The following is a 24,484-nucleotide window of genomic DNA, read 5'->3' as shown; positions in this document are numbered from 1 at the left end:
AGAGGACCGGAGACCACTGTTAGTATCAATGGCAATAATTTGCCTTACTGTGCTCCCCAGGGGAGTTGGTCTCCTGCCGCAGACATCGCGATCTGCCACCGACATTTGCAGAAGATCATGACAAATGGTCGGAAGTTAGTGTAGACATGAATTCTCTCCAGGCATTCCAGAGTCTGTGGAACTTAGGGAGATTATGTACTATATGGCAGAGCTGCTCCATGCAGGAGATTTGGACCACTTTGTGGATCCATTGGGAAACCTAGGGAGTAGCATTGTCGCTCCAGTGGAGGGGGATCAGCACTTTTGCGGCTACTACTAGTGTGGCCCAGATCTGTCTATTAAAGCATGGCGGGAACACCGGGGGAAGGCAGAGTAAGAGGATTCTTGGGGTCAGGGATGGAGCCCGTGGGCAGACTTTAGCTATGAGCTCTCCAATTCTTTGCCAAAATGGTTTTAGGAGGGCACAATCCCACCAAATGTGGACATAAGTGCCCACGTTGGAAAGACAGCACCAGCAGAGGTTAGGAATAGAGGCATTGATCCTATGCAGGATGACAGGAGTTTTATACCAGCGGCACGTCAATTTATAGTTAGTCTCCTGCAGTGTAATGCATCTGGAGGGGCCACAACTATGTTTGTAGACTTGTAAGATTTCTTGGGGGGTGAGAGTCTGGCCTAGTTCTTGTTACTGATGTAGTGCAACAGGAAGTCCAGGGGAAGCATAATCAGTTCCCTGTATATCTTAGAGATAAGTTTGGGGACAGGGGAGCGTAGTGCAGATAATTGCTCTAGCCAAGTGGTTTCTTGTGGCAGTGAGCCTAGTTTTAGGAATGTCCTGAAACCTAGGGCTATCTGATTATAGGTTAACTGTGTGACAGAGATATAGGGAAACTGACTACGCAGCGCCTGTAAATCCGGTAGAGCGCCATCAACCAGTATATCCTCGATTTTCTTTGCGTTTAAACTCTTTTGTAAGGGTAGATAGTGATATATGGATTGTTAGACCAAGAAGGTCTCCCACTCCAGTGATGGGGGAAGGGGGTGACCATATAGGTGTCACCTTGCAAAGAGAATCCCATACCTGGAGGGTTGCCTTGGTGATATTCAGTAAGGAGGGCAGCAGTTTACAGATTTGGAGGAGCAAAAGGCCTTGAGTGAAGTGCCTGAGACTGCTTCCTATATGGGAACACCCAGTTTAGGGAAGGTCCCCCGATGCCAGTCAACCTTCCTAGCCAGATAGACTGTCTGAAAGAGCACTTCTATGTCAGCGAGCCCTATTCCCCCGGCCCACTTAGGTTTCGTCAGAGTCTTATAGGCTATTCTATGACTAGTTTTCCACCAAAGAAACTGCAAAAACCCCATACGAGCATTCGTAAAAAAGGCCTAGGGAAAATAGACAGGCAGCGTTTGGAATAGGTAGAGAAATTTTGGGATGACCATCATTTTAGGAGGTTAGCTCGTCCAAACCAAGAGATTTTCCAGCCATCTATAATCTTTGAGACTTGGGACAGCATTGAGTACCAATGCCCAGATATTTGATAGAGGTGTGGGACCATGGGAAGGGAGATCCAGCAGTAGCTCTAGCGACCATCCCCCCCAGGGCAAGAGGCGTTTAGCACCGACGATTTTGGAGAGTCTTACTTTTAAGGAGTCGCCATGACCAAGTATTACATAGTACGAAAATTCTCAATGTTATCTCCTTCCTCAGTGGTATCAAATTGGTAGCATACATGTGCTTGTTTTTGTATAATTAAATGTTTGATTATCCTGAAACTGTGACATGGATTTAGCAAATGATAAACTGCAAAAATGAAAAAGTGGAACGGATCACTCGACAAGAAATCATAAATAAGGTTCATAAAATAAATAAATATGCTTCATTTAGACCAGATTGTGAAACAAATGAATTAATCTGGGTGTATCAAATGATTATAGAAAATATATAAGAATGATTGAGATAACACCAAAATGCATCTGGTAGTTTTCATATGGCAGTCTATTACATAGGACGGGCAATAACCAGGGCGGTCATTTAGGAAAGACAGTTATCCAGATGGTAAAACCTCCTCCCAAAATCAAGTTATACAATGTTTGATTATTCATATAAAAACCCTGAAATATCTAAAAAAATTGAGACCTAGGAATTGCCATTCCCTTGTTAGTATGAGAAAAAAACTCCTTTGAGGAGATATTGGTAATTCCCAGCTGTCAATTTATTCATACATTTCCAGGAGGAATACATTAAAAACAGCAAAATTCCAATTTCTAAGAACAGATACTCCAGTATTGTAATTGATTATTTGATGGGTAATGCATGCATTTACTAAAAAACAGGAGGTTTCAGGAAAAATATCTGGACTTAAAATATGTAGTCTATTTGCATAGCATTGGAGGGTAACTAAACTTTCAGATAAAATGTTAATAAGCTGTTCCTAATGCCATAGTAACACTTTTGTTAATATACTTTATCAATGCTTTTTGTATTTTTAATACACTTCCCACCCAGGAATTGTAAAATGACTTGACCAGAACCTTATTGCATGCCTGTATTCTGCTAGGAGACTGAAAAGTGTCTTTAGCAAGGAGTACCATCACCACCATCATTGTTGCTGTTCATACTCTGCTATTAGGAGAATGTTGCACTGACATAATGTGGAACTGTGCCTTTTGCTACTATTTGTACTACAATCCCTATAATCAACCTAGTAAAAAGATACTTAATTTATTGCTAACAATGGGCCCGATCATTGTCTCCATCGTTCTCTGGTCCTGCCTTGCACCCATGCATCAAGGGCTGTGGCGTTTCAAAAGTCAGCTATATACAATCACGCACCTGTGTAGAGCAACCTCTATGCGCACGGGAGTGACTTGTTGAATTTGACTTTCTCCACTTACAGCTTACGTATCAGACACCCAGGCGTTAATCAAGTAGCCTTTTAATCTGGAGATTGTATTACAAGATGTTGCAGGGTAATCCAGATGGTAAAATAATTATGCCAACAATAACTCCTAACTCAGAAGATGGATGAGGCTACTCAGAAAGCTGAGCACACTATGAGCAAGGCATCACTGGGAAAACAGGGAATGGCTAGGCTAAACTAACTAGAAACCTGAAAACGGGGGGGGGGGGGGGGGAGGAGCATACCAATACACAAGGCAAGATACTGGAACAGAACAAGGGCACCCCAATCAACACCAGCCAGGAGCCCCAATACCAAAGTGTGCTCCGGGAGCGGAAAGAGTGTGCCATCCTGTCACTGCACACCAAGATTAGAGATCACCACTGTGATCTGTGAGTACTACCACCACCCTTAGAGCCACAACTATCACTCCCAACCTCTATGCACTCCCCAGAGGTCTGCTATAGCAGTCAGCCTAGTGAAAGGCCAATTGTTTTAGACAAGCAAGTCCTGGTATATGAAACTAGATGCTTCTGAAGTCATTGTGAGACTTCCTGACTGTCATCAGAATCATAGAATGAATTATATATAAGTCCTTTTTAATAAATAGTAATAAAAATGTAAAAAATGTAGAATAATAGGTGATCACCACTAGGTAGAAAGTGATGGATACCCTGAAAAAGTACCTAGATAAAAATGTTCATAAAGTCTTTCATAAACAGTTTTTCATATAATAGTGGCCACTGGTCAGAGGATAAAATCGAGTAAAAGATGTGCCTTATAAGATTGAAAATCCATGAGTAGGATAGTCCTTCATAAGGAAATAATCACTGAACAGAGGATTAATATCGAATGGTGCCCCTTTGTGTACTTGTGGCTCAGTTTGTACGGTATTTTATAGATATCAATCGCCGCTCAGCAGAGGATAGATATTGCACCTTTTCAATATGTTTTTGATAAAAACTGCAGGCATGTACATATAGTTGCAATTCAAAGCTTATGACAATATGTAACTGTTAATTGTTGTATTCCATATGCCAAGCTGTGGAGGAAAGGGATGCTCTGTGCCTGAGTGCGGCGTCCCGCACTGTCTCTGGCTACAGAGGTCACTTACCCTTCCCGGCGCTGATAGTGTTGGATCCTCTGGTAGTGATCGGCTGTTCCTGGGAGGCTGTTTCAATTCAGTCCAGTTCACAGGAGTCGGTGGCGTGCCGTGGATCCGCAAAACACATACGGACGTCTGAATGAAGCCTTACAGGGGGGTGATCAATGACAGGGGGGTGATCAGGGAGTCTATATGGGGAGATCAGGGGTTAATAAGGGGTTAATAAGTGACGGGGGGGGGGGGGTGTAGTGTAGTGGTGTTTGGTGCTACCTTACAGAGCTGCCTGTGTCCTCTGGTGGTCGATCCAAGCAAAAGGGACCACCAGAGGACCAGTTAGCAGGTATATTAGACGCTGTTATCAAAACAGCGTCTAATATACCCTTCAGGGGTTAAAAAATTAAATAAATCGCATCTACAGCCTGCCAGCGAACGATTTCCGCTGGCAGGCTGCAGATCCACTCGTTTACCTTCGGTTCCTGTGAACGCACACGCCTGTGTGTGCGCGTTCACAGGAAATCTCGCCTCTCGTGAGAGGCACCGCCGGCGCGTCCAGGAGAAATAACAGGGCCGCCGCCAGGACGCAATCCCGCATACGGCGGTCCTGAGCTGGTTAAAGAGCTAAGAAAGGTGCTACTAAGTTAGATTAATGAGTGGAGTAGAGGTGGCCTTTTTAAAAAGGCACAGTAACGACTTCCGGTTCCGGCGCACACATGTGAGTACGTGCGGTGGAGGAGCTCCGTATACCCTGCCACATATCGGGGGTTTGCCGGGACCAGAAGCTGGATCACCGCCCCCTAACTTGAACCGGGTGGCTCATGGACAGATACCTGGTCCGCAACGGCCCCCTGCAGCTGACTTCTTCACTCCTGCCGCGAGAATCGGCTCTGACGCGATCAGACAATATGGCGGAGGGAAAGCGGAGAATAACCCGCTCCTCCTCACAACCCCCCCTTCCCCCCGATGCAATCGCTGCAGCTCCAGGAGTTGGAGCTCCCCAGTAAAGAAATCGCTTTGGCGGTTGCGCAAATACTGGCCCCAGATATTAAAGCCACGCTGGAATCCACCATTGCTGGGACTATGAAACAATTGCAACTGGACATTGCACAGAACTCTTCCCATATTCGGGAATTAGAGCAAAGAACAGGGACCCTGGAGGATGAGCTATGCAAAACTCAGTCTCAAGTAAGAGAAATAGTTCGCATTAACCAGGCCCTGCAGGATAAAGTGGAAGACTTAGAGAACCGCTCCCGGAGGAGCAATATTCGCATTGTGGGTCTCCCTGAGGACATCCCAGCGCATCATTTGGCGGGTTTTTGCTCCTCAGAGCTCCCGCAGGCACTGGGGTTTGAGCTGCCGCTTACTGTAGAGAGGGCTCATAGAATTGGCCCCCCCAGAGAACCACGTGTTGACAGCCAGCCATCCAGACCGAGGCCGGTTATTGCTAAGTTCCTTAACTATGCTGACAAGGAAGCCATCTTGGGGAAGTACAGACGCCTGAATCAACCTCTAAGAGTTAGAGGGAATAAGCTCCTTTTGTTCAGCGATTATTCTATGGAAGTAGCCAAAAGAAGAAGAGCGTTTTCTCAGATTTGCAGACAGCTGGTCCAGAAGAAAATCCGCTTTGCTCTCATTTATCCGGCTGTCCTACGCGTATTTAAACAAGATGGAGGAACTGATACCTATTTAACGCCGAGAGAGGCAACAGAAGCCTTAGAGGATGGTGACTTCTCTGACAGCTCGATATCAACGCCCAGAGGTCGTTCTTCACCCAGAGGAGGTCGTTCCGGTGGTCAATCGACTCCGAGGCATGGTGATACTTACCAGAATAGGCCTGGAGAGGCCCTAAGCCAGGTATCCCGCTTGGACTGGGACTGACATCTGCTGTAGAAGGCGGCTATGGCTGAAAAACACGTATCTGGAACTTGTGAGTTACCAGCTTGATACTGCCGGGACTTTGCTTATCCTTGCACCGTTAAGGTGGGGAAGGTCGTTGTTGTAAATGCCTTTAAATGGAAGCAGGGTGGGGGAGGGTGGGTAGAAGGGAGTGAAGGGTTTTATTTGCTTAGTATCCATGGGTTGTGGAGATGTCGGCATAATGAGTTTACACAGGAGGGAATCTGGCGGGACAGAGTCCGAATGTACTCGCCAGTTCGGTGCGAAAAAAGTGAAGTCCAAAGTGCCTTATGGCGGATTTATGTGGGTTACACACACTCAAACCACTTTTTTTTGTTAATGCTGTTGTTAACTGGTTGGGGGGAATGTTTTTAGCCACTTTTACGGTCATGCTCCATAGATGTTTTGCACATTCTATACCTGATATCTGCGACCGGGGAAAGCCTCCACCAGGTGATGCTCCTTGCAAGCCCTTTATATTGAACATTTTATAAAAGTAGTCACTTGGAATGTAAAGGGCCTTAGAGCCCCACAGAAAAGACTAATGGTCCTCAAACACCTTAAGAAATTGAAAGCAGATATTGCATTGCTACAGGAGACACACCTGGGGAGGCTGACTTATGGCGCATGCAGCGCCTCTGGGTCTTGGGATCCCCATCCTGCAGTAGGAAAGCGGGGGTGATAATTCTTATACATAAACGAGTAAGTCATGATGTAATCTCAACTGAATGTGACGAGGAGGGCAGGATCATACATCTTAAATTGTCCACAGCTGCAGGTCTACTAGACCTATTCAATGTTTACGGACCTAATACTGGTCAGGCTTCCTTTTATAGAGACCTGGAAAGCAAAGTTCTTCAGGAAGCAGGAAACCAGATTTTGGTCATGGGGGATCTTAACGCAATACATAGCCTAGAGGAAGATTGAAAACAGACGCAGCCTAAGTTCCAATCTACGCAGCCTATTAGAGGTGGGAGGTATTCCCTAGAACCTTTCATTAAGTCCACAGGTATGATAGACATTTGGAGATTCCTGAATCTAGTGGAAAGGGAATTCACACATTTCTCGCATGTACACCGGTCTTGGTCTAGGATTGATTATGCCCTGACCTCGCCACAACTCTCGAAAAAGGTCCTTCAGGCTGAGATCACGGACATGGTGATATCTGACCACGCCCCGGTGTGCATCACTATTGCCGAAAACACCCCCAGAGGTACTGATCGGGTTTGGCGCATACCTAGCTACCTTATGTCGGACGATGATTTTTTAGACAGATTGAAAGGCTGGTGGAGGGAATTCCTAGACAACAATTCGGGCCATCGGGACAATCCTTGCCTCCTATGGGACACGGCAAAAGCGGTTCTCCGCGGGAATATTATTTCATACACAACAGCTAGAAAACTGAAAATATGGCTTGGGTTCCAGCATGCCACTGATTAGGTCCGTTCGGCTTACACCTCTTATTTAGCGAGTTCTACTGACATGAAAAGGATTAAGTGGGTAACGGCAAAACACAATTACAATCACAAATTAGAGCAACAAGTTAAACTCCACATGGATTATCACTCGGCCAAGCTGTTTAAATATGGCAATAAGGCAGGTAAAATGCTAGCCAATTTAATCAACGCACAACGTTATAATCCTGCCATTAGGTCAATATTAGATGATAGTGGGGAAAAGCACACAAACCCGAAAAGATATAGTCGAGTGCTTTAGGAAATATTATGAAGCACTTTATTCCCAGGACGGGTTTAACCAGTCACAGGCGGAGGAACTCCTAGCTAATGTCTCTCCCCCCAAACTTTCAGAGGATATGCTGAATAGCCTGAATAAACCAATTACAGTTGAGGAGGTTCAGTGTACCATTAAATCGCTTGGTAACAGAAAGGCACCGGGTCCGGATGGGTTCCCGGAGGAGTTCTTTAAAGCCCTTACGGCGGATGCCTCCCCGGTTTTACAAGAGCTGCTTAACTCCTGTCTACACTGGGGGGACATTATGTCTACAGGAAAGTTAGCCCATATTAAACTTATCCCTAAACTGGGTAAAGATGTTGCTCAGATGGGGTCTTACCACCTTTTTCATAGTCAGGACCCAACTAGTTGCCCTGCTCTGCTGTCTGTGGATGCGGAAAAGGCCTTCGACAATGTGAACTGGAATTGGCTTAGGAAGACGCTGGAGGCCTTTGGCTTCGCAGGGCCATTCCGGACGTTTCTTGACAAATTGTACGCTGGCCCGATGGCTCAAGTCCATTTGCCTGGTTTTTTGTCGACGCCCTTCCGCCTCCACAGAGGTACGAGACAGGGTTGCCCCTTATCCCCGCTCCTTTTTAATTTGGCCCTGGAATCTGATACATTCCAATGTATATCAGGGGATTAAGGTAGGAGCTAAAGAGACTAAACTCACCTGCTTCGCAGATGGCATACAAATTTTTCTTAATTCCCCGGAAACTGATCTAAAAAGAGTTTTAGATTCTCTGCAACATTTCGGGCAGGCGACAGTCTTTCGGGTGAATGTGAGCAAAAGTCAATTGTTATACTTAAAAGGGTATACCAGGGATCGCAACGCACCAATTATACTCCAGGAAGTGGAGGTAGTCCCCCAATACTTGACGTATCTTGGTATTAAAATAGGTAGGAGTCCACTGTCCCTATATAAATTAAACTACGGCCCGCTAATCAGAAAGATAGAAGAACTTGACAGGTGGCTGAATTTGCCTCCCTCGCACTTTCTCCCATATAGTCAAATTAGTTATTTTTGTCGGTCTCAGTCGTTGGCCATGGGAGACCAGGAAAGGAGAGCTTGGTTCGATGCCCTAATGGGAAATCAAAATAGCTCTCTTTCAGACCTATACCGGAAAATTCAAAATACTCATTTGATTCCTATAGAAGCAAAGGTATTCCAGAAATGGGAAGTTGAGCTGGAGGAAGCAGAGTTGACCCCAAAGTTAAGGGAAGGTTTGGAGCGTGTGAGGCAGGCGACAGGAAATGAGACTTGGAGGGAAATGCACTTTAGGATTTTGCACAAGGCAACATATGCGTTTGACTTGTCTTACAGTGCCGCTCCAGTGCACTCTCTTAGATGGTGTCCAAAATGTCAACTTCAGAAAGCCAATCTGTTGCATGGGCTGTGGAGCTGCCCGTCTTTAACTCCCCTATGGAAGGGAGCGCTAGAACTCATGAAACAGATCTGGGGAGTGGAAGTACAATTGACTCCACTACATTGTATTTTTCATTATATACCTTGGGATACCAAGGGGGAAATAACTCACTCCACACATATCAAAAAGGTATCCATCTGTTATTACTAGCAGTAAAAAAACTATATTGAGACACTGGATATTTCCTACCATCCCCACACTAGACGAAACAGTGGGCATCATGAACCGTATTCTCTATATGGATAGGCTAGAGGCAGAAAATAATAAGGATAAGTCCACGAAATCCTTCTTCAGTAAGTGGAAGAAATTTATCAGCCATGTTCTAACTCCTACGGAAATTCAGGAGGTAATGAAGCCTTTCCGCCACACTAAATGGTATCTGGAAGAACAGATAAAGGGGACGTTAGGTGCACTAGAGACAGGTATTGCATGATGGTAGCACTCGCTAATCAGAGGTTTAGGTGTGGTTCCTTAGGGATATAGACAGATAGTGACTGGCGAGTTGCGGTGGTGCAGACATCTTCGATGGAGAGTTCTTTTACTTGACCGAACGTTGGGCACACAGTTGGGGTGATAAAGGTTCATGGGAGGGGGAGGGAGAAAATAGAAAATTTGGAAATGTGATTACCTTATGCTATATGTGACACTTTATTGTACATGTATTCTAAAATGGCATATGTGTCTGCTAAGTGTCTCTTCTACATCTGTACGCTGCTTATTGTTGTTTCCCTGAATAAAAATATTTTGAAAAAAAAAAAAAAGGCACAGTAACAGGTATTTGAGAGCCAGAATTCTTGCTGTTTCTCAGGTGTTCAAATACTTATGTTCAGCAGTGCAAGACAAATAAATTCTTTAAAAATCATACAATGTGATTTCCTGATTTTTTTTTTATACCACCTACAGTGTGAATTTCCGACCCCTCTATGATTTCTAAGTGGGAGAACTCGCAGGGTGTTCAAATACTTCTGTTCCTCACTGTAACTTGACTGCACAAAAATGTAGTTTTCCCCACCATCCACTATAGTGCCCTTTTTATTGAAACTAATGTCCACATCTAGCATATGATGTTATAATTTCCAAGGCAGTTCACTTTGACTCATTACATATGTAACAGATCTCCTAGCACCCTGACCAGGTACCTCCGTTGATAGTGGCTCCTAGCGCTTCCCGAGGTCCCCAAGCACTCCACTTGACACCGTAAGCGCTGCAGACCCCACGAACCGCCGAAGCTTGGTTGAGGTCTCACCGTCTCCTACCCACCCTGGACCTACGACAAGGCTCCAGGCGGGGAACCTCTCCCAAATCCCGAGAGCAGGAACAGCTCTTACAAGAGCTAGTAGTTATGCCAGAGGAGTATAGCAAAATCTTCAGCGTATAGCAATCCCCCAGTGTCGATCAGTTACCCAAACACCAGCCTCAACATGGTAAAGGGTAAAACAGGAACTCTTTATTTGAGCACACAAGCATTGATTTATTCACATTTTTCAACAAGGTTACCACCCACAGGGTTTTGTAAAAACAGCCAATAACCACGTACAATACACTCAGACACTCCCACACAAAATCCTCCCCTCTGCCCGTGATCCAATTACCTCACTCTGGGTTGATGCAATCATCACAGGCAGGAGAATACAGAATGTCTTCTGTCCTGGAGACAACCGAGACGTAATTCAATTATCTCTCAGGACAAAGGACATCGCCAATACACACAGAGAGACAATGGAACAGACCTCACTACTCTGCGTATACAATGTCCCACCCTTTTCAATACACATAGTCATTTAACATCCCAAAATGGCACGAATTAGACCAGGGGTTCAAGTTAGTACAAGTCCTTTGTGAACAAAGGAAGCCTGGCTGATGAGAGGGCCCATAATCCTGGGGCCAGAGGCTGGTAGCCAGGCCCCTCCAAAACCCAGTGGCGAGGTTGGTTTCGCCACAACATATATCTGTAGTTTTGTGACAGGAGCTCCTTCAGTCCTGTTCTCCTTTGTTCCTTCAGCTGACTGTACCAGGGTGCCTTCAGCTGACTGTACCAGGGTGGCTTCAGCTGACTGTACCAGGGTGGCTTCAGCTGGAGCGTCAATGCTTCACTGTCCATTATACAAAAGGCCAACCACATCAAATGCCTATCTTTTAGTACACTGCTGTTCGCCCATGATAGATTCTCTGTGATAGCAACTCTTTTAAAGCTCTGGAAATTATATATTGTTAGTTAGTGTTCACCTATGTGCATGCCTTTGATTTCCTGACTTAACCAGTTTACTTGATGTGGTATTTCCATTTGTTGTCCATACCTTGTATATTTGCTGCAACAAAAATAACTACAAAAAGAATGTGCTACGAACATACATAAATAAGTATGCACATAGCAGCATACCTAGAAACCTTTGTTTTTTCACTGTAAAGGGTGTGTTATGTCTAATTTAGGCGTATTTCAGCTTAGTTAATGACCCCCTTTGTCCCTTGCATGGACCTAGATTTAGATTTACTATACCTTTCTGCTAATTTTTATTTTTTTTATTATTTTTATTTCGCTTTACAAATGAAAAATCAATGAATCATTAGACATTTCCAACTATTTTTATGGTGTAGAGTCTGGGCAGCTCCTTTAAATAGCTTGCATCACTGCTGCTGTCAGCTCATGACAGACATTACAGTCATTCGGTTTTCTCTGGTCTTTTTTCTCAGTCTTCACACAGAAGAACAATGTTAGTGATACCATGTCAAAATTCTAATCCAGAGACTCCAGAGTCCCTGGCAGTGGTTCTTCTAACTGAATTATTGCTGATGCTGGACAGTACCCTGGCATAATCTATTGTCTAGGACACGGGTCCCCCACACTGGCTGAGATCACAGCCAGCTGAAGTGGAGGAAAGCTGCTTTAACCTGATATATTTCAGGCTGTTTTAAGATCTAAGCATTAAAACAAGACCAGGATCATGTGCTAGCTGCCACAGAATCTCAAGAGAACCTAAACCAGGGGTCATCAACCTCCGGCACTCCAGCTGTTGTGAAACTACAACTCCTAGCATTCATACTTGCTCTGTCATTCTCAGAACGCTCACAGAAATTAATGGAGCATGCTGGGAATTGTAGTTTCACAACAGCTGAAGTGCCAAAGGTTGATGACCCCTGGTTTAGGTCCTCTTGAGCCTTGTCTCTTGAGATTCTGTGGCAGCTAGCACATGATCCTGGTCTTGTTTTAATGCTTAGATCTTAAAACAGCCTGAAATATATCAGGTTAAAGCAGCTTTCCTCCACTTCAGCTGGCTGTGATCTCAGCCAGTGTGGGGGAGGAGGGGGGAATGGCACAGGGGAACATGCCGACAGGCTGCAGGGAGAAAAGGAGAGGCATTTGGACAATGTATCAGGTGTCTACTTTCAGAAACTATATGGTTATGGGGTAGTTTGTATGAATTTTTATTTCATAATTAAATTTTTATTTATACATGTCAAACCTGCAAAAAGTGTCCTGGCTACCAGAGTGTGTCCAAACACCCCTGGCTGCAACAGGGTTAAAAGTCATTCATGCTGAATGACAGATGTGCATTCCGTCAATGGAAGCCCAGACTAGATCAGATCACGAGATTTATTAGCATTTATTTTTGTTTTAACTTATGGCACAGTTACCCATGAAAACAACCTTCACAGACCATTAAAAAAGTTGTTCAAAAAATGGCTGTCTGAAATGTATAATGTGTATTTTTGCATGGAGTCGACTGCAGAAACCCGAGGCTGACCCTCACACTTCTATGGCATTCTAAACTGCAGAAACAGCAGAATACCCCTGTGGACAAACCCCTTTCAAAGCGGCCAACCTGTATGTGGCTACCAACAGGAAATTGTGGCTAGAATAGACACATCAATTCTTTTTTTTTCCAGTGTTTTTGGATGCCACAACAAAACACTAAATTTATTTAAGAGTTTTATTTGTTATTTTTGTTAAAAAATTAAAAACTTTCACCTTACAGAGGTTACTTTCACATATGCGCTTTGCATTTCGGTTTTGAGATCCAGTAGGTCAAAAAACTGAACAAACTGGAACAGAATGCACCCTGATCTGGTTTGTTCTGTTTTGTCCCCATTGACAATGAATGTGGACAAAACAGAAGCGTTTTGCCCCGGTTTTGAGATCCTGTGCCAGATCTCAAAACCAGAATGCAAAATGCATATGTGAAAGTAGCTAGAGAAAGGTGATGAATATTACCTGTGATGTATAACACAGTAGAAAGCATATACTGTTGAATCGATCAGTAGAAGTTGTAACAAAGGGTGCAAAGTGCTCACATTTTTAAATACATGAAATGCCAAAATTATGCCACTAAAAGCAGCTCAGACACTAAGCACTGTATTACACTGGCCAATAGTCGCCCAGTTCATCGTTAACAAACGCTCATTAGCGATGATCTGGCAGTGTAATACTGCCGCCGATTATGGTAATTTGAATCTTTCAACAGATTTAAAAAATCATCGATTGCCATGGCAGATAGTGCTGTGTAATCACGATCTGCTGCCAGCAAACAATGATTCTGTATGGGGACGAGCGATGGCATTAGCGATCTCTTCTCTCCATACTGTGGAGGAGATCACTGCATGTAATAGCAGTGGTCTACTCTGATGACGAGCTGGCGATTGCTGGGAAGGAACGTTTCCATCTCGACAATCGCCTGCAGGATTGTTTAATCTAATACAGCCTTTAGGGTTGCTGGTGTCATAAGCATCCATGTCGGAGGCTCTGGGGACATAGCTATTTACACCGATTTCCATGTAAACAGTACTGTACTGCGAGTCACTGACTTGCCTGAAGTTTGATTGCAGGAAGATCATCTTCTCGTTAAGTATATACTGTATCTCACAAATTGCACACAGAAAAATTGTGTCAGTCATTGTGTGCACCTTACAGGTGCTGACTTCTAAAAGACAGTATTGAATAGAGAATCACCTTTGTGCACATACGTCATCTTGCTGTCATAGCAGCATGTCACCCTTCACTTATTTCTCTATGCACTCCTCAAAGCAGTGGTGTAAAACTAGATATTTCAGGGTGATTATATATGAAATCCTATGAAGCCTACGTTATATTAATAGTGGCTTTGAAAAAAGGTGGTTTATACATAGACCATATTGCAACCATCTTACATACAGCATGCAGCTCATGGACACCTTCTTCAAAAACGCTGCCACAATATTCTACAGGTTGTGTCTGGTATTGCAGCTCAGCTTAATTCACTTTAAAGGGGTTTTCATACATTTTGATATTGATGGCCCATCCTCAGGATAGGTCATCAATATGGGGTGTAGCTAGCCAGCCAAGACCTGTCCTAGGTTGCTAGTATAGCTTATATGTGTATACAGCTAGACCTGCCAAAAGCCTAAATACAGTTCCTATGTTTGTGTTAAAGACAAAAGCAGAGTTATTTACTGTGACTTCATGTTTTGGATGTCATATTACTGTTATATACAGCCAGGTCCATAAATATTGGGACATAGACACAATACTAACATTTATGGCTCTTTACACCACCACAATGGATTTGAAAGGAAACAAACAAGATGTGCTTTAACTGCAGACTGTCAGCTTTAATTTGAGGGTATTTACATCCAAATCAGGTGAACAGTGTAGGAATTACAACAGTTTGCATATGTGCCTCCCACTTGTTAAGGGACTAAAAGTAATGGGACAATTGGATTCTCAGCTGTTCCATGGCCAGGTATGTTTTATTCCCTCATTATCCCAATTAAAATGAGCAGATAGAGGGTCCAGAGTTCATTTCAAATGTGCCATTTGCAATCTGTTGCTGTCAACTCTCAAGATGAGATCCAAAAGAGCTGTCACTATCAGTGAAGCAAGCCATCATTAGGCTGAAAAAACAAACCCATCAGAGAGATAGCAAAAACATTAGGAGTGGCCAAAACAACTATTTGGAACATTCTTAAAAAGAAGGAACGAACCGGTGACACCAAAAGACCCGGAAGACCACGCAAAACAACTGTGGTGGATGACAGAAGAATTCTTTCCCTGGTGAAGAAAACACCCTTCACAACAGTTGGCCAGATCAAGAACACTCTCCAGGAGGTAGGTGTATGTGTGTCAAAGTCTACAATCAAGAGAAGACTTCAGAGTGAATACAGAGGGTTCACCACAAGATGTAAACTATTGGTGAGCCTCAAAAACAGGAAGGCCAGATTAGAGTTTGCCAGACGACATCTAGAAAAGCCTTCACAGTTCTGGAACAACATCCTATGGACAGATGAGACCAAGATCATCTTGTACCAGAGTAATGGGAAGAGAAGAGTATGGAGAAGGAAAGGAACTGCTCATGATCCTAAGCATACCACCTCATCAGTGAAGCATGGTGGTGGTAGTGTCATGGCGTGGGCATGTGTGGCTGCAACTGGAACTGGTTCTCTTGTATTTATTGATGTGACTGCTGACAAAAGCAGCAGGATGAATTCTGAAGTGTTTCAGGCAATATTATCTGCTCATATTCAGCCAAATGCTTCAAAACTCATTGGACGGCGCTTCACAGTGCAGATGGACAATGACCCAAAGCATACTGCAAAAGCAACCAAAGAGTTTTTTAAGGGAAAGAAGTGGAATGTTATGCAATGGCCAAGTCAATCCCCTGACCTGAATCCGATTGAGCATGCATTTTACTTGCTAAAGACAAAACTGATGTGAAAATGCCCCAAGAACAAGCAGGAACTGAAGACAGTTGCAGTAGAGGCCTGGCAGAGAATCACCAGGGATGAAACCCAGCGTCTGGTGAGGTCTATGCTTTCCAGACTTCAGGCTGTAATTGACTGCAAAGGATTTGCAACCAAGTATTAAAAAGTGAAAGTTTGATTTATGATTATTATTCTGTCCCATTACTTTTGATCCCTTAACAAGTGGGAGGCACATATGCAAACTGTTGTAATTCCCACACTGTTCACCTGATTTGGATGTAAATACCCTCAAATTAAAGCTAAGAGTCTGCAGTTAAAGGACATCTTGTTCGTTTCATTTCAAATCCATTGTGGTGGTGTATAGAGCCAAAAATACTAGAATTGTGTCAATGTCCCAATATTTATGGACCTGACTGTATATTGTGATCACAGAAACAGAAAAGATATGCCTTTAAGATTAATTTTGTAATGTAAGGTAAGCTCAGTGACACAGCAGAAACAGAAAGCATAGTGTTAATCTGTTGTTGCTGGGCAGAAGTCTAGACCAATCATAGCCAGCTTCTCACACAGCAAGAGTTTTCACCTATCACAGCCAGCCTCACACACAGCCTGCCTGGAGCTACTAGAGAGGGGTCGTTGATCCAGGGAGTTATTCTGATTGGAGTCGGGAAGGAATTTTTTCCCCTTGAGAGGGGAAAATTGGCTTCGACCTCCAATATTTTTTTTTACCTCGCTCTGGATGAACTTGCAGGATGACAGGCCGAACTGGGTGGACAGATGTCTTTTCTCAGCCTTATAAACTATGTTACTATAACGTTGTTAACAAGCACTATTACATCATGGTGTCAGTTTAAAGACATTATTCCACATTTTTCAAACCGGCACATGCCTCTAAATACTTTTGTAATTGCATGTAATAAAAAAATTTGTATAGCCCCTGGGTAACTCAATAAAATGTATTTGTATAGCACCAGCTGCTATTTGTTCTTTTCCTTATTACTCTGTCCACCTCACTGAGATGGTCACACATGCTCACTTTACATCTTCAACTGTCACCAGCCATATCTTCTGTTACAAACTGTGGCAGTTATAGGAAAAGAGCTACAGCAGAAAGGGCATACCCCCTGAGAAAGGACATGCCCCTTCCAGCTTGAAATAAATCTAGCAGAACAATTGGGGAAATGGATGGGGAGATCTCTGGATCCATGTGAGGTACAGGACTGGTTCTAGCTTTGTTAGAAAGGGATTGTCATGTGCTATATGATGTCTGATTTTCAATTGTTGCATGAATCATGGGATAACCACATTAATCACCAAAACTCTAGTGACAGGTTTCCTTTTAAGAGAGTCTGTTACCGCCCAAAAATAAAGTTTTATAGTAAGCATACTGCCATGTACGGTAGGTGCTTCAAAACATTATTATACTTTGTACCATTTCTTGTGAAAATCTGGTCCTCTAAGGGTCCATTCACACGTCCACAACTGTTTTGCGGTCCACAAAACACGGACTACGATAGAAATGCCTTTTCTTGTCCGTGGCTGCCGACAAGAATAGGACGTGCTTTTTTTTTGCAGAGCCGCAGAACGGAAGTGCGGATGTGGACAGCACACTGTGCTGTCCGCATCTTTTGCCGCCCCATTGAAAATTAATGGGTCCGCACCCGTTCCACAAGATTGTGGAACGGATGCAGACCCATTTTGCGGACGTGTGAATGGCTCCTTATCATGAAAAATGCTTCTTTTTATTTTTATGAAGTTTTTTGGAGCACCAGGAGTGGGGTTGTTCTGTCTGGAGCACCTTGCTTCCCCTGTGTCATTGCTACCAGCTCTTCGGGACTGAGTGAAACAAGAAAGGGAGGCCTGGGCAGTGTTACTAGTGGAGCGATGGTGCACCAAATGAAGTGGCCCTGCCCTCTATATGATAATCGATGACCTATCCAATATCTGTAGCCCAGACAACCCCTTTATAAATGATGTTTTACCCTCTGAATGGAATCAAGGGAAATTATAAAGTTGTATAAGTTTATGATACACTAAACATTCCACTAAACACTCAGACTAGCTTGTTTGTCAGGTGATGGCATCTGTTATGTGGCACTAAAAGTCATCATTTGTCAGCAGAATATTGACCTATGTAAACAGGCGATGTGCTGCTGACAAATAAAATCCGTATGGGACCAAGCGATCGTGTTAACAATTGTTTGTCCCCATATGCACGAAGGTGGCCATATGTGAACACCACTTAACTAGCGATATTATGCAGCATGTCGACCGGCACTCATTAACGAGCAGAGATCTGACCATCTAAAAAGGTCCTTTCACACATGCAGCCAAATTGAGACATTAATTGCTTTTTTCATATATAGGATCATTGTAAGCGAGATGAAGATGCCCGATGACAAGAGTGTATTTTATGCCAGAAAAGAATGATTTTTAGGTCAGCATAAAACATGAAATCGGTGCCCAATGAGCAAATTGCCTTTAAAAAGGGTATTCCGTTGTTATAAGTTATCCCCTATCCACAGGACAGGGGATAACTATCAGATCTGTGGGGGCCCAGTATCCCCTGCAGCCCCCCTGAAATGAATGAAGCAGCCGGTCACACATGCGTTCAGCCACTCCATTCATTTCTATGGGAGTTCTGAAGAGTACAGCGCTCAGCTATGTCCAGAACACCCACAGAGATGAAAGAAAAAAAAAAAAAGATAAATATATCATATATTGAGCAAATAAAGGACAAAGGGACACTCTTTTGGGTGAATGGAAACTTATAGGTACGTTTACTTATATGCTGGGAACTTTAGGGTAGGGTAGGATTTGGCTTATGATAGGTCATCAATATCAGATCGGTGGGGTCACCGCAACCAACCAGCTGCTGCCAGCTCCGTACAATGTGCAGCGGCCGTGCCGGGTTATTGCAGCCCAGCTCCCATGCTAGTAAATGCCAGTTGAGCTGCAGTAAACCTGGCACGTGAATGGGAGTCCAGCTGCAGTCACACGACAAAGCCACTGCAAGTCCTGGCGTGGTGTGAACATAGCCTTATTTAGACAGGATTGGACAACCCCTTTAAAATTATATATATATATATATATATATATATATATATATATATACACACACACACACACACACATCTCATTACGCACCTTATCAAGGCAAACAAGGGCAGAAATGAAGTGATCTTACCTTCCACTGACTTCCCGATACTGTGAAGATATGTGATTGATGGGTAGTTTGCACTGAAGTTCTTCAGAACAGTTGCTAACTGTTGAGAATTGTGGTAGGTAAAATCTAGACTTTGTGCAAAGAGAGGGAGAATCCTCAGCCACATGAGGGACACAGCAGCCTGTAACAGAGAGGTGACAGTAATTGATCACAAGCAGTTATGGGGTTCCATAACTTCTTAGAATCTAACTACTCATTGACTGATGACATCTTAAAGGGGTTGTCCGGGTTCAGAGCTGAACCCGGACATACCTCCATTTTCACCCAGGCAGCCCCCCTGACTTGAGCATCGGAGCAGTTTATGATCCGATGCGCTCCTTTGCCCTGCGCTAAATCGTGCAGGGCAAGGGCATTTTCCAGAGTTCCAGTGACTTACCAGGCTCTCCATGGGGCTGCAGGAAGCCGGGTGACGTCACCGCCACTGATGGGCGGGATTTAGCGCTGCCCTAGCCTGTAAAACGTCACCGATCACACAAAAGAGCCCTTTACCTGCGCAATCCAGCGCAGGGCAAGGGAGCGCATTGGGACATAAGATGCTCCGATGCTAACATCAGGGGTACTGCCTGGGTGAAATTAAGGGTATGTCCGGGTTCAGCTCTGAACCCGGACAACCCCTTTAAATTGCAATTTCCCAGTCAGGTGCTCTATGTCAGTGGTCCCCAACCACCGGTCCGTGGCTCAGGACCGGGCCCTGGATGATTGTTTGCTGGGCCGTGGCAATACAGACGAGGAAAGATGCTAGGCGCATGCGCGCGGGACGCGCACATCACACTCAACTTCAGGTGGCAGAGCAGGAAGGAAGGAGAGCGCTCCTTCCTTCCAACTATGGTGCTGGCCAGCCACTGCCACCAATGAAAAGCCTGCCAAAGGGGTTGTGAGGGAGGGATTGGTTATTTAGGATGTCACTGCCCCACCAATGGAAATAAACATAACGAAAAGATCACACAGACAGACATCAGCAGAGCCCAGTGCAGCAGAGATATATAGGGTTATATATTTTAATATGCATCTTGTGTTTTGTTATGCGCGTGAATCAGTCAGGGCCGACCAGCACTTTTTTTTATCACTTTTATTACCTTTTTTGGGAAGTAAGGTGGATAAAATTTCAATTTCATCATAGTTTTTTTTTTTTTTATGGCGTTCACCGTGCGGGTAAAGTAACATGACCATTTTATAGATCAGGTCGTTACGGACGCGGTGATATCAAACATGTGTAGGGAATTTTTTATTTTATTTTTTTAAATCAATGATAAATGTGTTTTTTGATTTTTACTTTTTCACATTTTTTTGACCCAGACCCACTTGGTTCTTGAAGATCCAGTGGGTCTGATGTCTGCATAATTGTCACAGCCAGACTGCTGAGAAGCTCTGACAGGAGCCTTTCAGATCCTCCTCCTTGAATTTCTTTGTTTTGGTTGAGTTCCTCATCTCGTTAGTCTATCTCAGCTGTCATGCAGTTGGACTGATTGCTGCCCTTTAAGTTCCTCCCCAGAATGCAGTAGTGTGCGGCTTATACAACTTCCTGGAGTGTGTGCGCATGCTGTTCCTAGTTCTCAGTCCACAGTCCCCAGTCGTCTGCAAGATAAGTGCTGTTTATGTATTTATGATTTTCTGTTTTCTGGATCCAGGTGACCCTGACTCCCTCCGTGTCTGTGTAGGGAGCCGGTGGTCGTATCCCCTCACTATTGTAGGGTCTTCAGGTGTAAGATAGTCGAGGTACATGGATATGCGCCCATCCACCTTTGGGGTGAGCAATACGGGAGCATAGGCTGAGCAATACGGGAGAGCGGCAGGTCTCATGCAGGTGTCTCCCTTTTGTTCCTTAGTTGTGGATCCAGTGAGTCATTGTTTATATTGTATTGTCTTGTTTCCTGTACACCATCCGTGACATTATAAGCCGCCAAAACCGTCTCAAGCATGGATCCGGTTTCACTTTTGGCTGAACGCTGCCAGGGTCTTTCAGAGGGATTGAAAGATGCATTTGCCTTTCATAAGAGGCCAATCTCCCTGGACTCTGCTATGTCTCAGGCCGTTCGTATTGACAGGCGTCTTAGTGAGAGAGGAGAGATCTCTCCTTCCTGTCATACTCAGTCCCGGGACAGTGCAGCGGTCTCATTCTGTGCGCAGGGGTCTCAGTCACTGTCAGCCCCTTCTGAGCAGGAACCCATGCAGCTGGGGTTGATTGCCTCAGACAATAGAAGATTCAGCCCGCATGGGAGGGTTTGTTTTTGTTGTGGAGGTATAAATCATTTGGCAAATGTTTGTCCCTCTAGGAGATACAGGCAGTTTTCTGGGAGTAATAAAGAGACAAAAAGGAAAAAAATCTTTTAAAAATGTTCCGTCTGTTACTATTGGCAGGGTTGAGGCGGAAATTGAAGGTTTTCCGTTTGCTTGTAGTTCCCGTTTTGTCCTACCTGCTAGGGTGGCGCTAGAGAGCAAGAGCATTTTTTGTGAGATTTTTGTGGATAGTGGAGCAGCTGTCAATCTCATTGATAATCAATTTGCAATAGCTCATGGTTTCCAGGTATGCACTTTGGGAAAGGATATTCCTGTTTTTGCTATTGATTCCGCTCCACTTTCTCAGAAATCATTAAAGGGCATAGTTCACAATATCCGTTTAATTGTGAGTGATGCTCATGTTGAGGATGTGTCATGTTTCGTCCTTAGCGGTTTGCCTACTCCTCTAGTGTTGGGACTACCCTGGCTCACTAAACATAACCCCACCATTGATTGGCAAGCGAGGCAAATAAATGGTTGGAGTGACTTTTGCAGAGAGAATTGCCTCATAACATCTGTTTCTGAGATTTCTACTAAGACTGTACCACCTTTCCTCTCTGAATTTTCGGATGTCTTCTCTGAGAGTGGAGTTCAGGATTTGCCTCCGCACAGGGAGTATGATTGCCCTATTAATCTCATCCCAGGCGCCAAGCTGCCTAATCTCGTTTATACAATCTCTCCCAACCTGAGAGGGTCGCTATGCGTGCTTATATCTCTGAGAGTCTGAGAAAAGGACACATACGACCCTCGAAGTCACCTGTTGCCGCTGGATTTTTCTTTGTTAAGAAAAAAGATGGTTCTATAACACCTTGTCTGGATTTCAGGGAGCTGAACAGTATCACTATTCGTGATCCTTATCCGCTTCCTCTGATCCCGGACCTGTTTAACCAGGTTGTTGGGGCTAAAGTCTTTTCCAAATTAGACCTAAGAGGGGCATACAACCTGGTCAGGGTCAGAGAAGGAGACGAATGGAAGACGGCTTTCAATACCCCTGAGGGCCATTTTGAGAATTTGGTTATGCCTTTTGGTTTGATGAATGCCCCAGCCGTTTTTCAGCATTTCGTGAACAGCATTTTTTATCATTTAATGGGAAAATTTGTATTAGTGTATTTGGATGACATTTTGATTTTTTTCTCCTGATTTCAAGACTCATAAGGAACACTTACGTCAGGTCTTGCTCATTCTGCGGGAGAATAAATTATACGCAAAACTGGAAAAATGTGTGTTTGCAGTTCCAGAAATTCAATTTCTGGGGTTTCTTCTCTCCGCTTCTGGTTTTCGCATGGACCCCGAGAAGGTCCGCGCTGTGCTTGAGTGGGAGCTTCCTGAGAATCAGAAGGCGCTGATGCGTTTTTTGGGCTTTGCCAATTATTACAGGAAATTTATTTTGAATTATTCCTCTGTTGTTAAACCACTCACTGATATGACCAGAAAGGGGGTAGATTTTTCTTCCTGGTCGGTAGAGGCGCGTAAGGCCTTTTCTAATATCAAGGAGAGTTTTGCTTCCGCTCCCATCCTGGTACAACCTGATATTTCGTTACCCTTCATAGTTGAGGTTGATGCTTCTGAGGTAGGGGTGGGTGCTGTCTTGTCTCAGGGTTCCTCTCCTGCCAAATGGCAACCGTGTGCCTTTTTCTCGAAGAAACTCTCCTCCGCAGAGAGAAATTATGATGTGGGAGATAGGGAATTGTTGGCCATCAAGTTGGCTTTTGAGGAATGGCGCCATTGGCTAGAGGGAGCCAGACACCCTATTACCGTGTTTACTGACCATAAAAATCTGGCCTACTTGGAGTCAGCCAAGCGTCTGAACCAGAGACAGGCCAGATGGTCTTTGTTCTTTTCAAGGTTTAATTTTGTTGTCACGTTCCGCCCTGGGGTTAAGAATGTGAAGGCAGATGCCCTGTCACGTTGTTTTCCGGGAGGTGGGAATTTTGAAGACCCGGGTCCCATTTTGGCTGAAGGTGTGGTGGTCTCTGCTCTTTTTCCTGAATTGGAGGCAGAGGTGCAGGCAGCCCAGTCAGAAGCTCCTGATCTTTGTCCTCCTGGGAGGTTGTTTGTGCCTCTCGCTTTGAGACACAAGATTTTTAAAGAACACCACGATACGGTCCTTGCTGGGCACACGGGGGCAAGAGCCACACTGGATCTCATCGCTCGGAGATTCTGGTGGCCTGCGCTTCGTAAGTCGGTTGAGGGTTTTGTGGCAGCTTGCGAGACTTGCGCTCGTGCCAAAGTCCCTCATTCACGGCCATCAGGTCCTCTCCTCCCTTTGCCCATTCCTTCCCGTCCTTGGACACATCTGTCCATGGACTTCATAATGGACTTGCCTCGTTCCTCGGGGAAGACTGTGATTCTGGTGGTGGTGGACCGTTTTAGCAAAATGGTGCATTTTATCCCTTTTCCTGGTTTGCCCAATGCTAAGACGCTGGCGCAGGCATTTATTGACCACATTGTCAAATTGCATGGTATTCCTTCAGACATAGTCTCTGATTGGGGCCCGCAGTTTGTTTCCAGATTCTGGAAGGCTTTCTGTTCTCGCTTGGGGGTTCGGTTGTCATTCTCTTCTGCTTTCCACCCGCAGTCGAATGGCCAGACGGAGCGCGTCAATCAGAATCTGGAGACATATCTGCGCTGTTTTGTGGCGGAGAATCAGGAGGATTGGTGTTCTTTTTTGTCCCTTGCTGAGTTTGCTTTAAATAACCGTCGTCAGGAGTCCTCTGATAAGTCACAATTTTTTGGTGCATATGGGTTTCATCCGCAGTTTGGGACTTTCTCGGGAGAGGGGTCTTCTGGTTTACCTGATGAGGACAGATTCTCCTCGTCTTTGTCATCTATTTGGCAAAAGATTCAGGATAATCTAAAGAGCATGAGTGAGAGATATAAGCGTGTGGCAGATAAGAGACGTGTGCCTGGTCCGGACCTGAATGTTGGTGATCTGGTGTGGTTGTCTACCAAGAATATCAAATTGAAGGTTCCCTCCTGGAAGTTGGGTCCTAGGTTTATTGGGCCTTACAAGATCCTGTCTGTCATCAATCCTGTTGCCTACCGCCTTGATCTTCCTCAGACTTGGAAGATCCATAATGTTTTTCATAAGTCCTTATTGAAACCTTATGTTCAACCTATTGTACCCTTGCCTTTGCCTCCTCCTCCGATTATGGTTGATGGAAATCTTGAATTTCAGGTCTCTAGGATTGTGGATTCTCGTCTTGTCCGCGGTTCCCTCCAGTACCTCGTTCATTGGGAGGGTTATGGTCCT

At 44.4% G+C, this 24,484-nt stretch overlaps 1 protein-coding gene across 1 annotated transcript in view; it reads right to left on the bottom strand.

Moving 5' to 3' along the window:
- CPM (carboxypeptidase M) overlaps positions 1-24,484 on the bottom strand; it is a 115,096-nt gene that overhangs the window by 73,313 nt on the left and 17,299 nt on the right. The window contains exon 2 of the mRNA XM_040409742.1: positions 18,916-19,075. Within this exon, the coding sequence (XP_040265676.1) occupies positions 18,916-19,075 (160 nt within the window). The remainder of the gene's footprint in view (positions 1-18,915; positions 19,076-24,484) is intronic.

This window comes from Bufo bufo, chromosome 1, assembly GCF_905171765.1.
Source record: "Bufo bufo chromosome 1, aBufBuf1.1, whole genome shotgun sequence".
Taxonomy (NCBI): Eukaryota; Metazoa; Chordata; class Amphibia; order Anura; family Bufonidae; genus Bufo; species Bufo bufo.
This window is presented reverse-complemented; position numbering and strand designations above follow the sequence as displayed.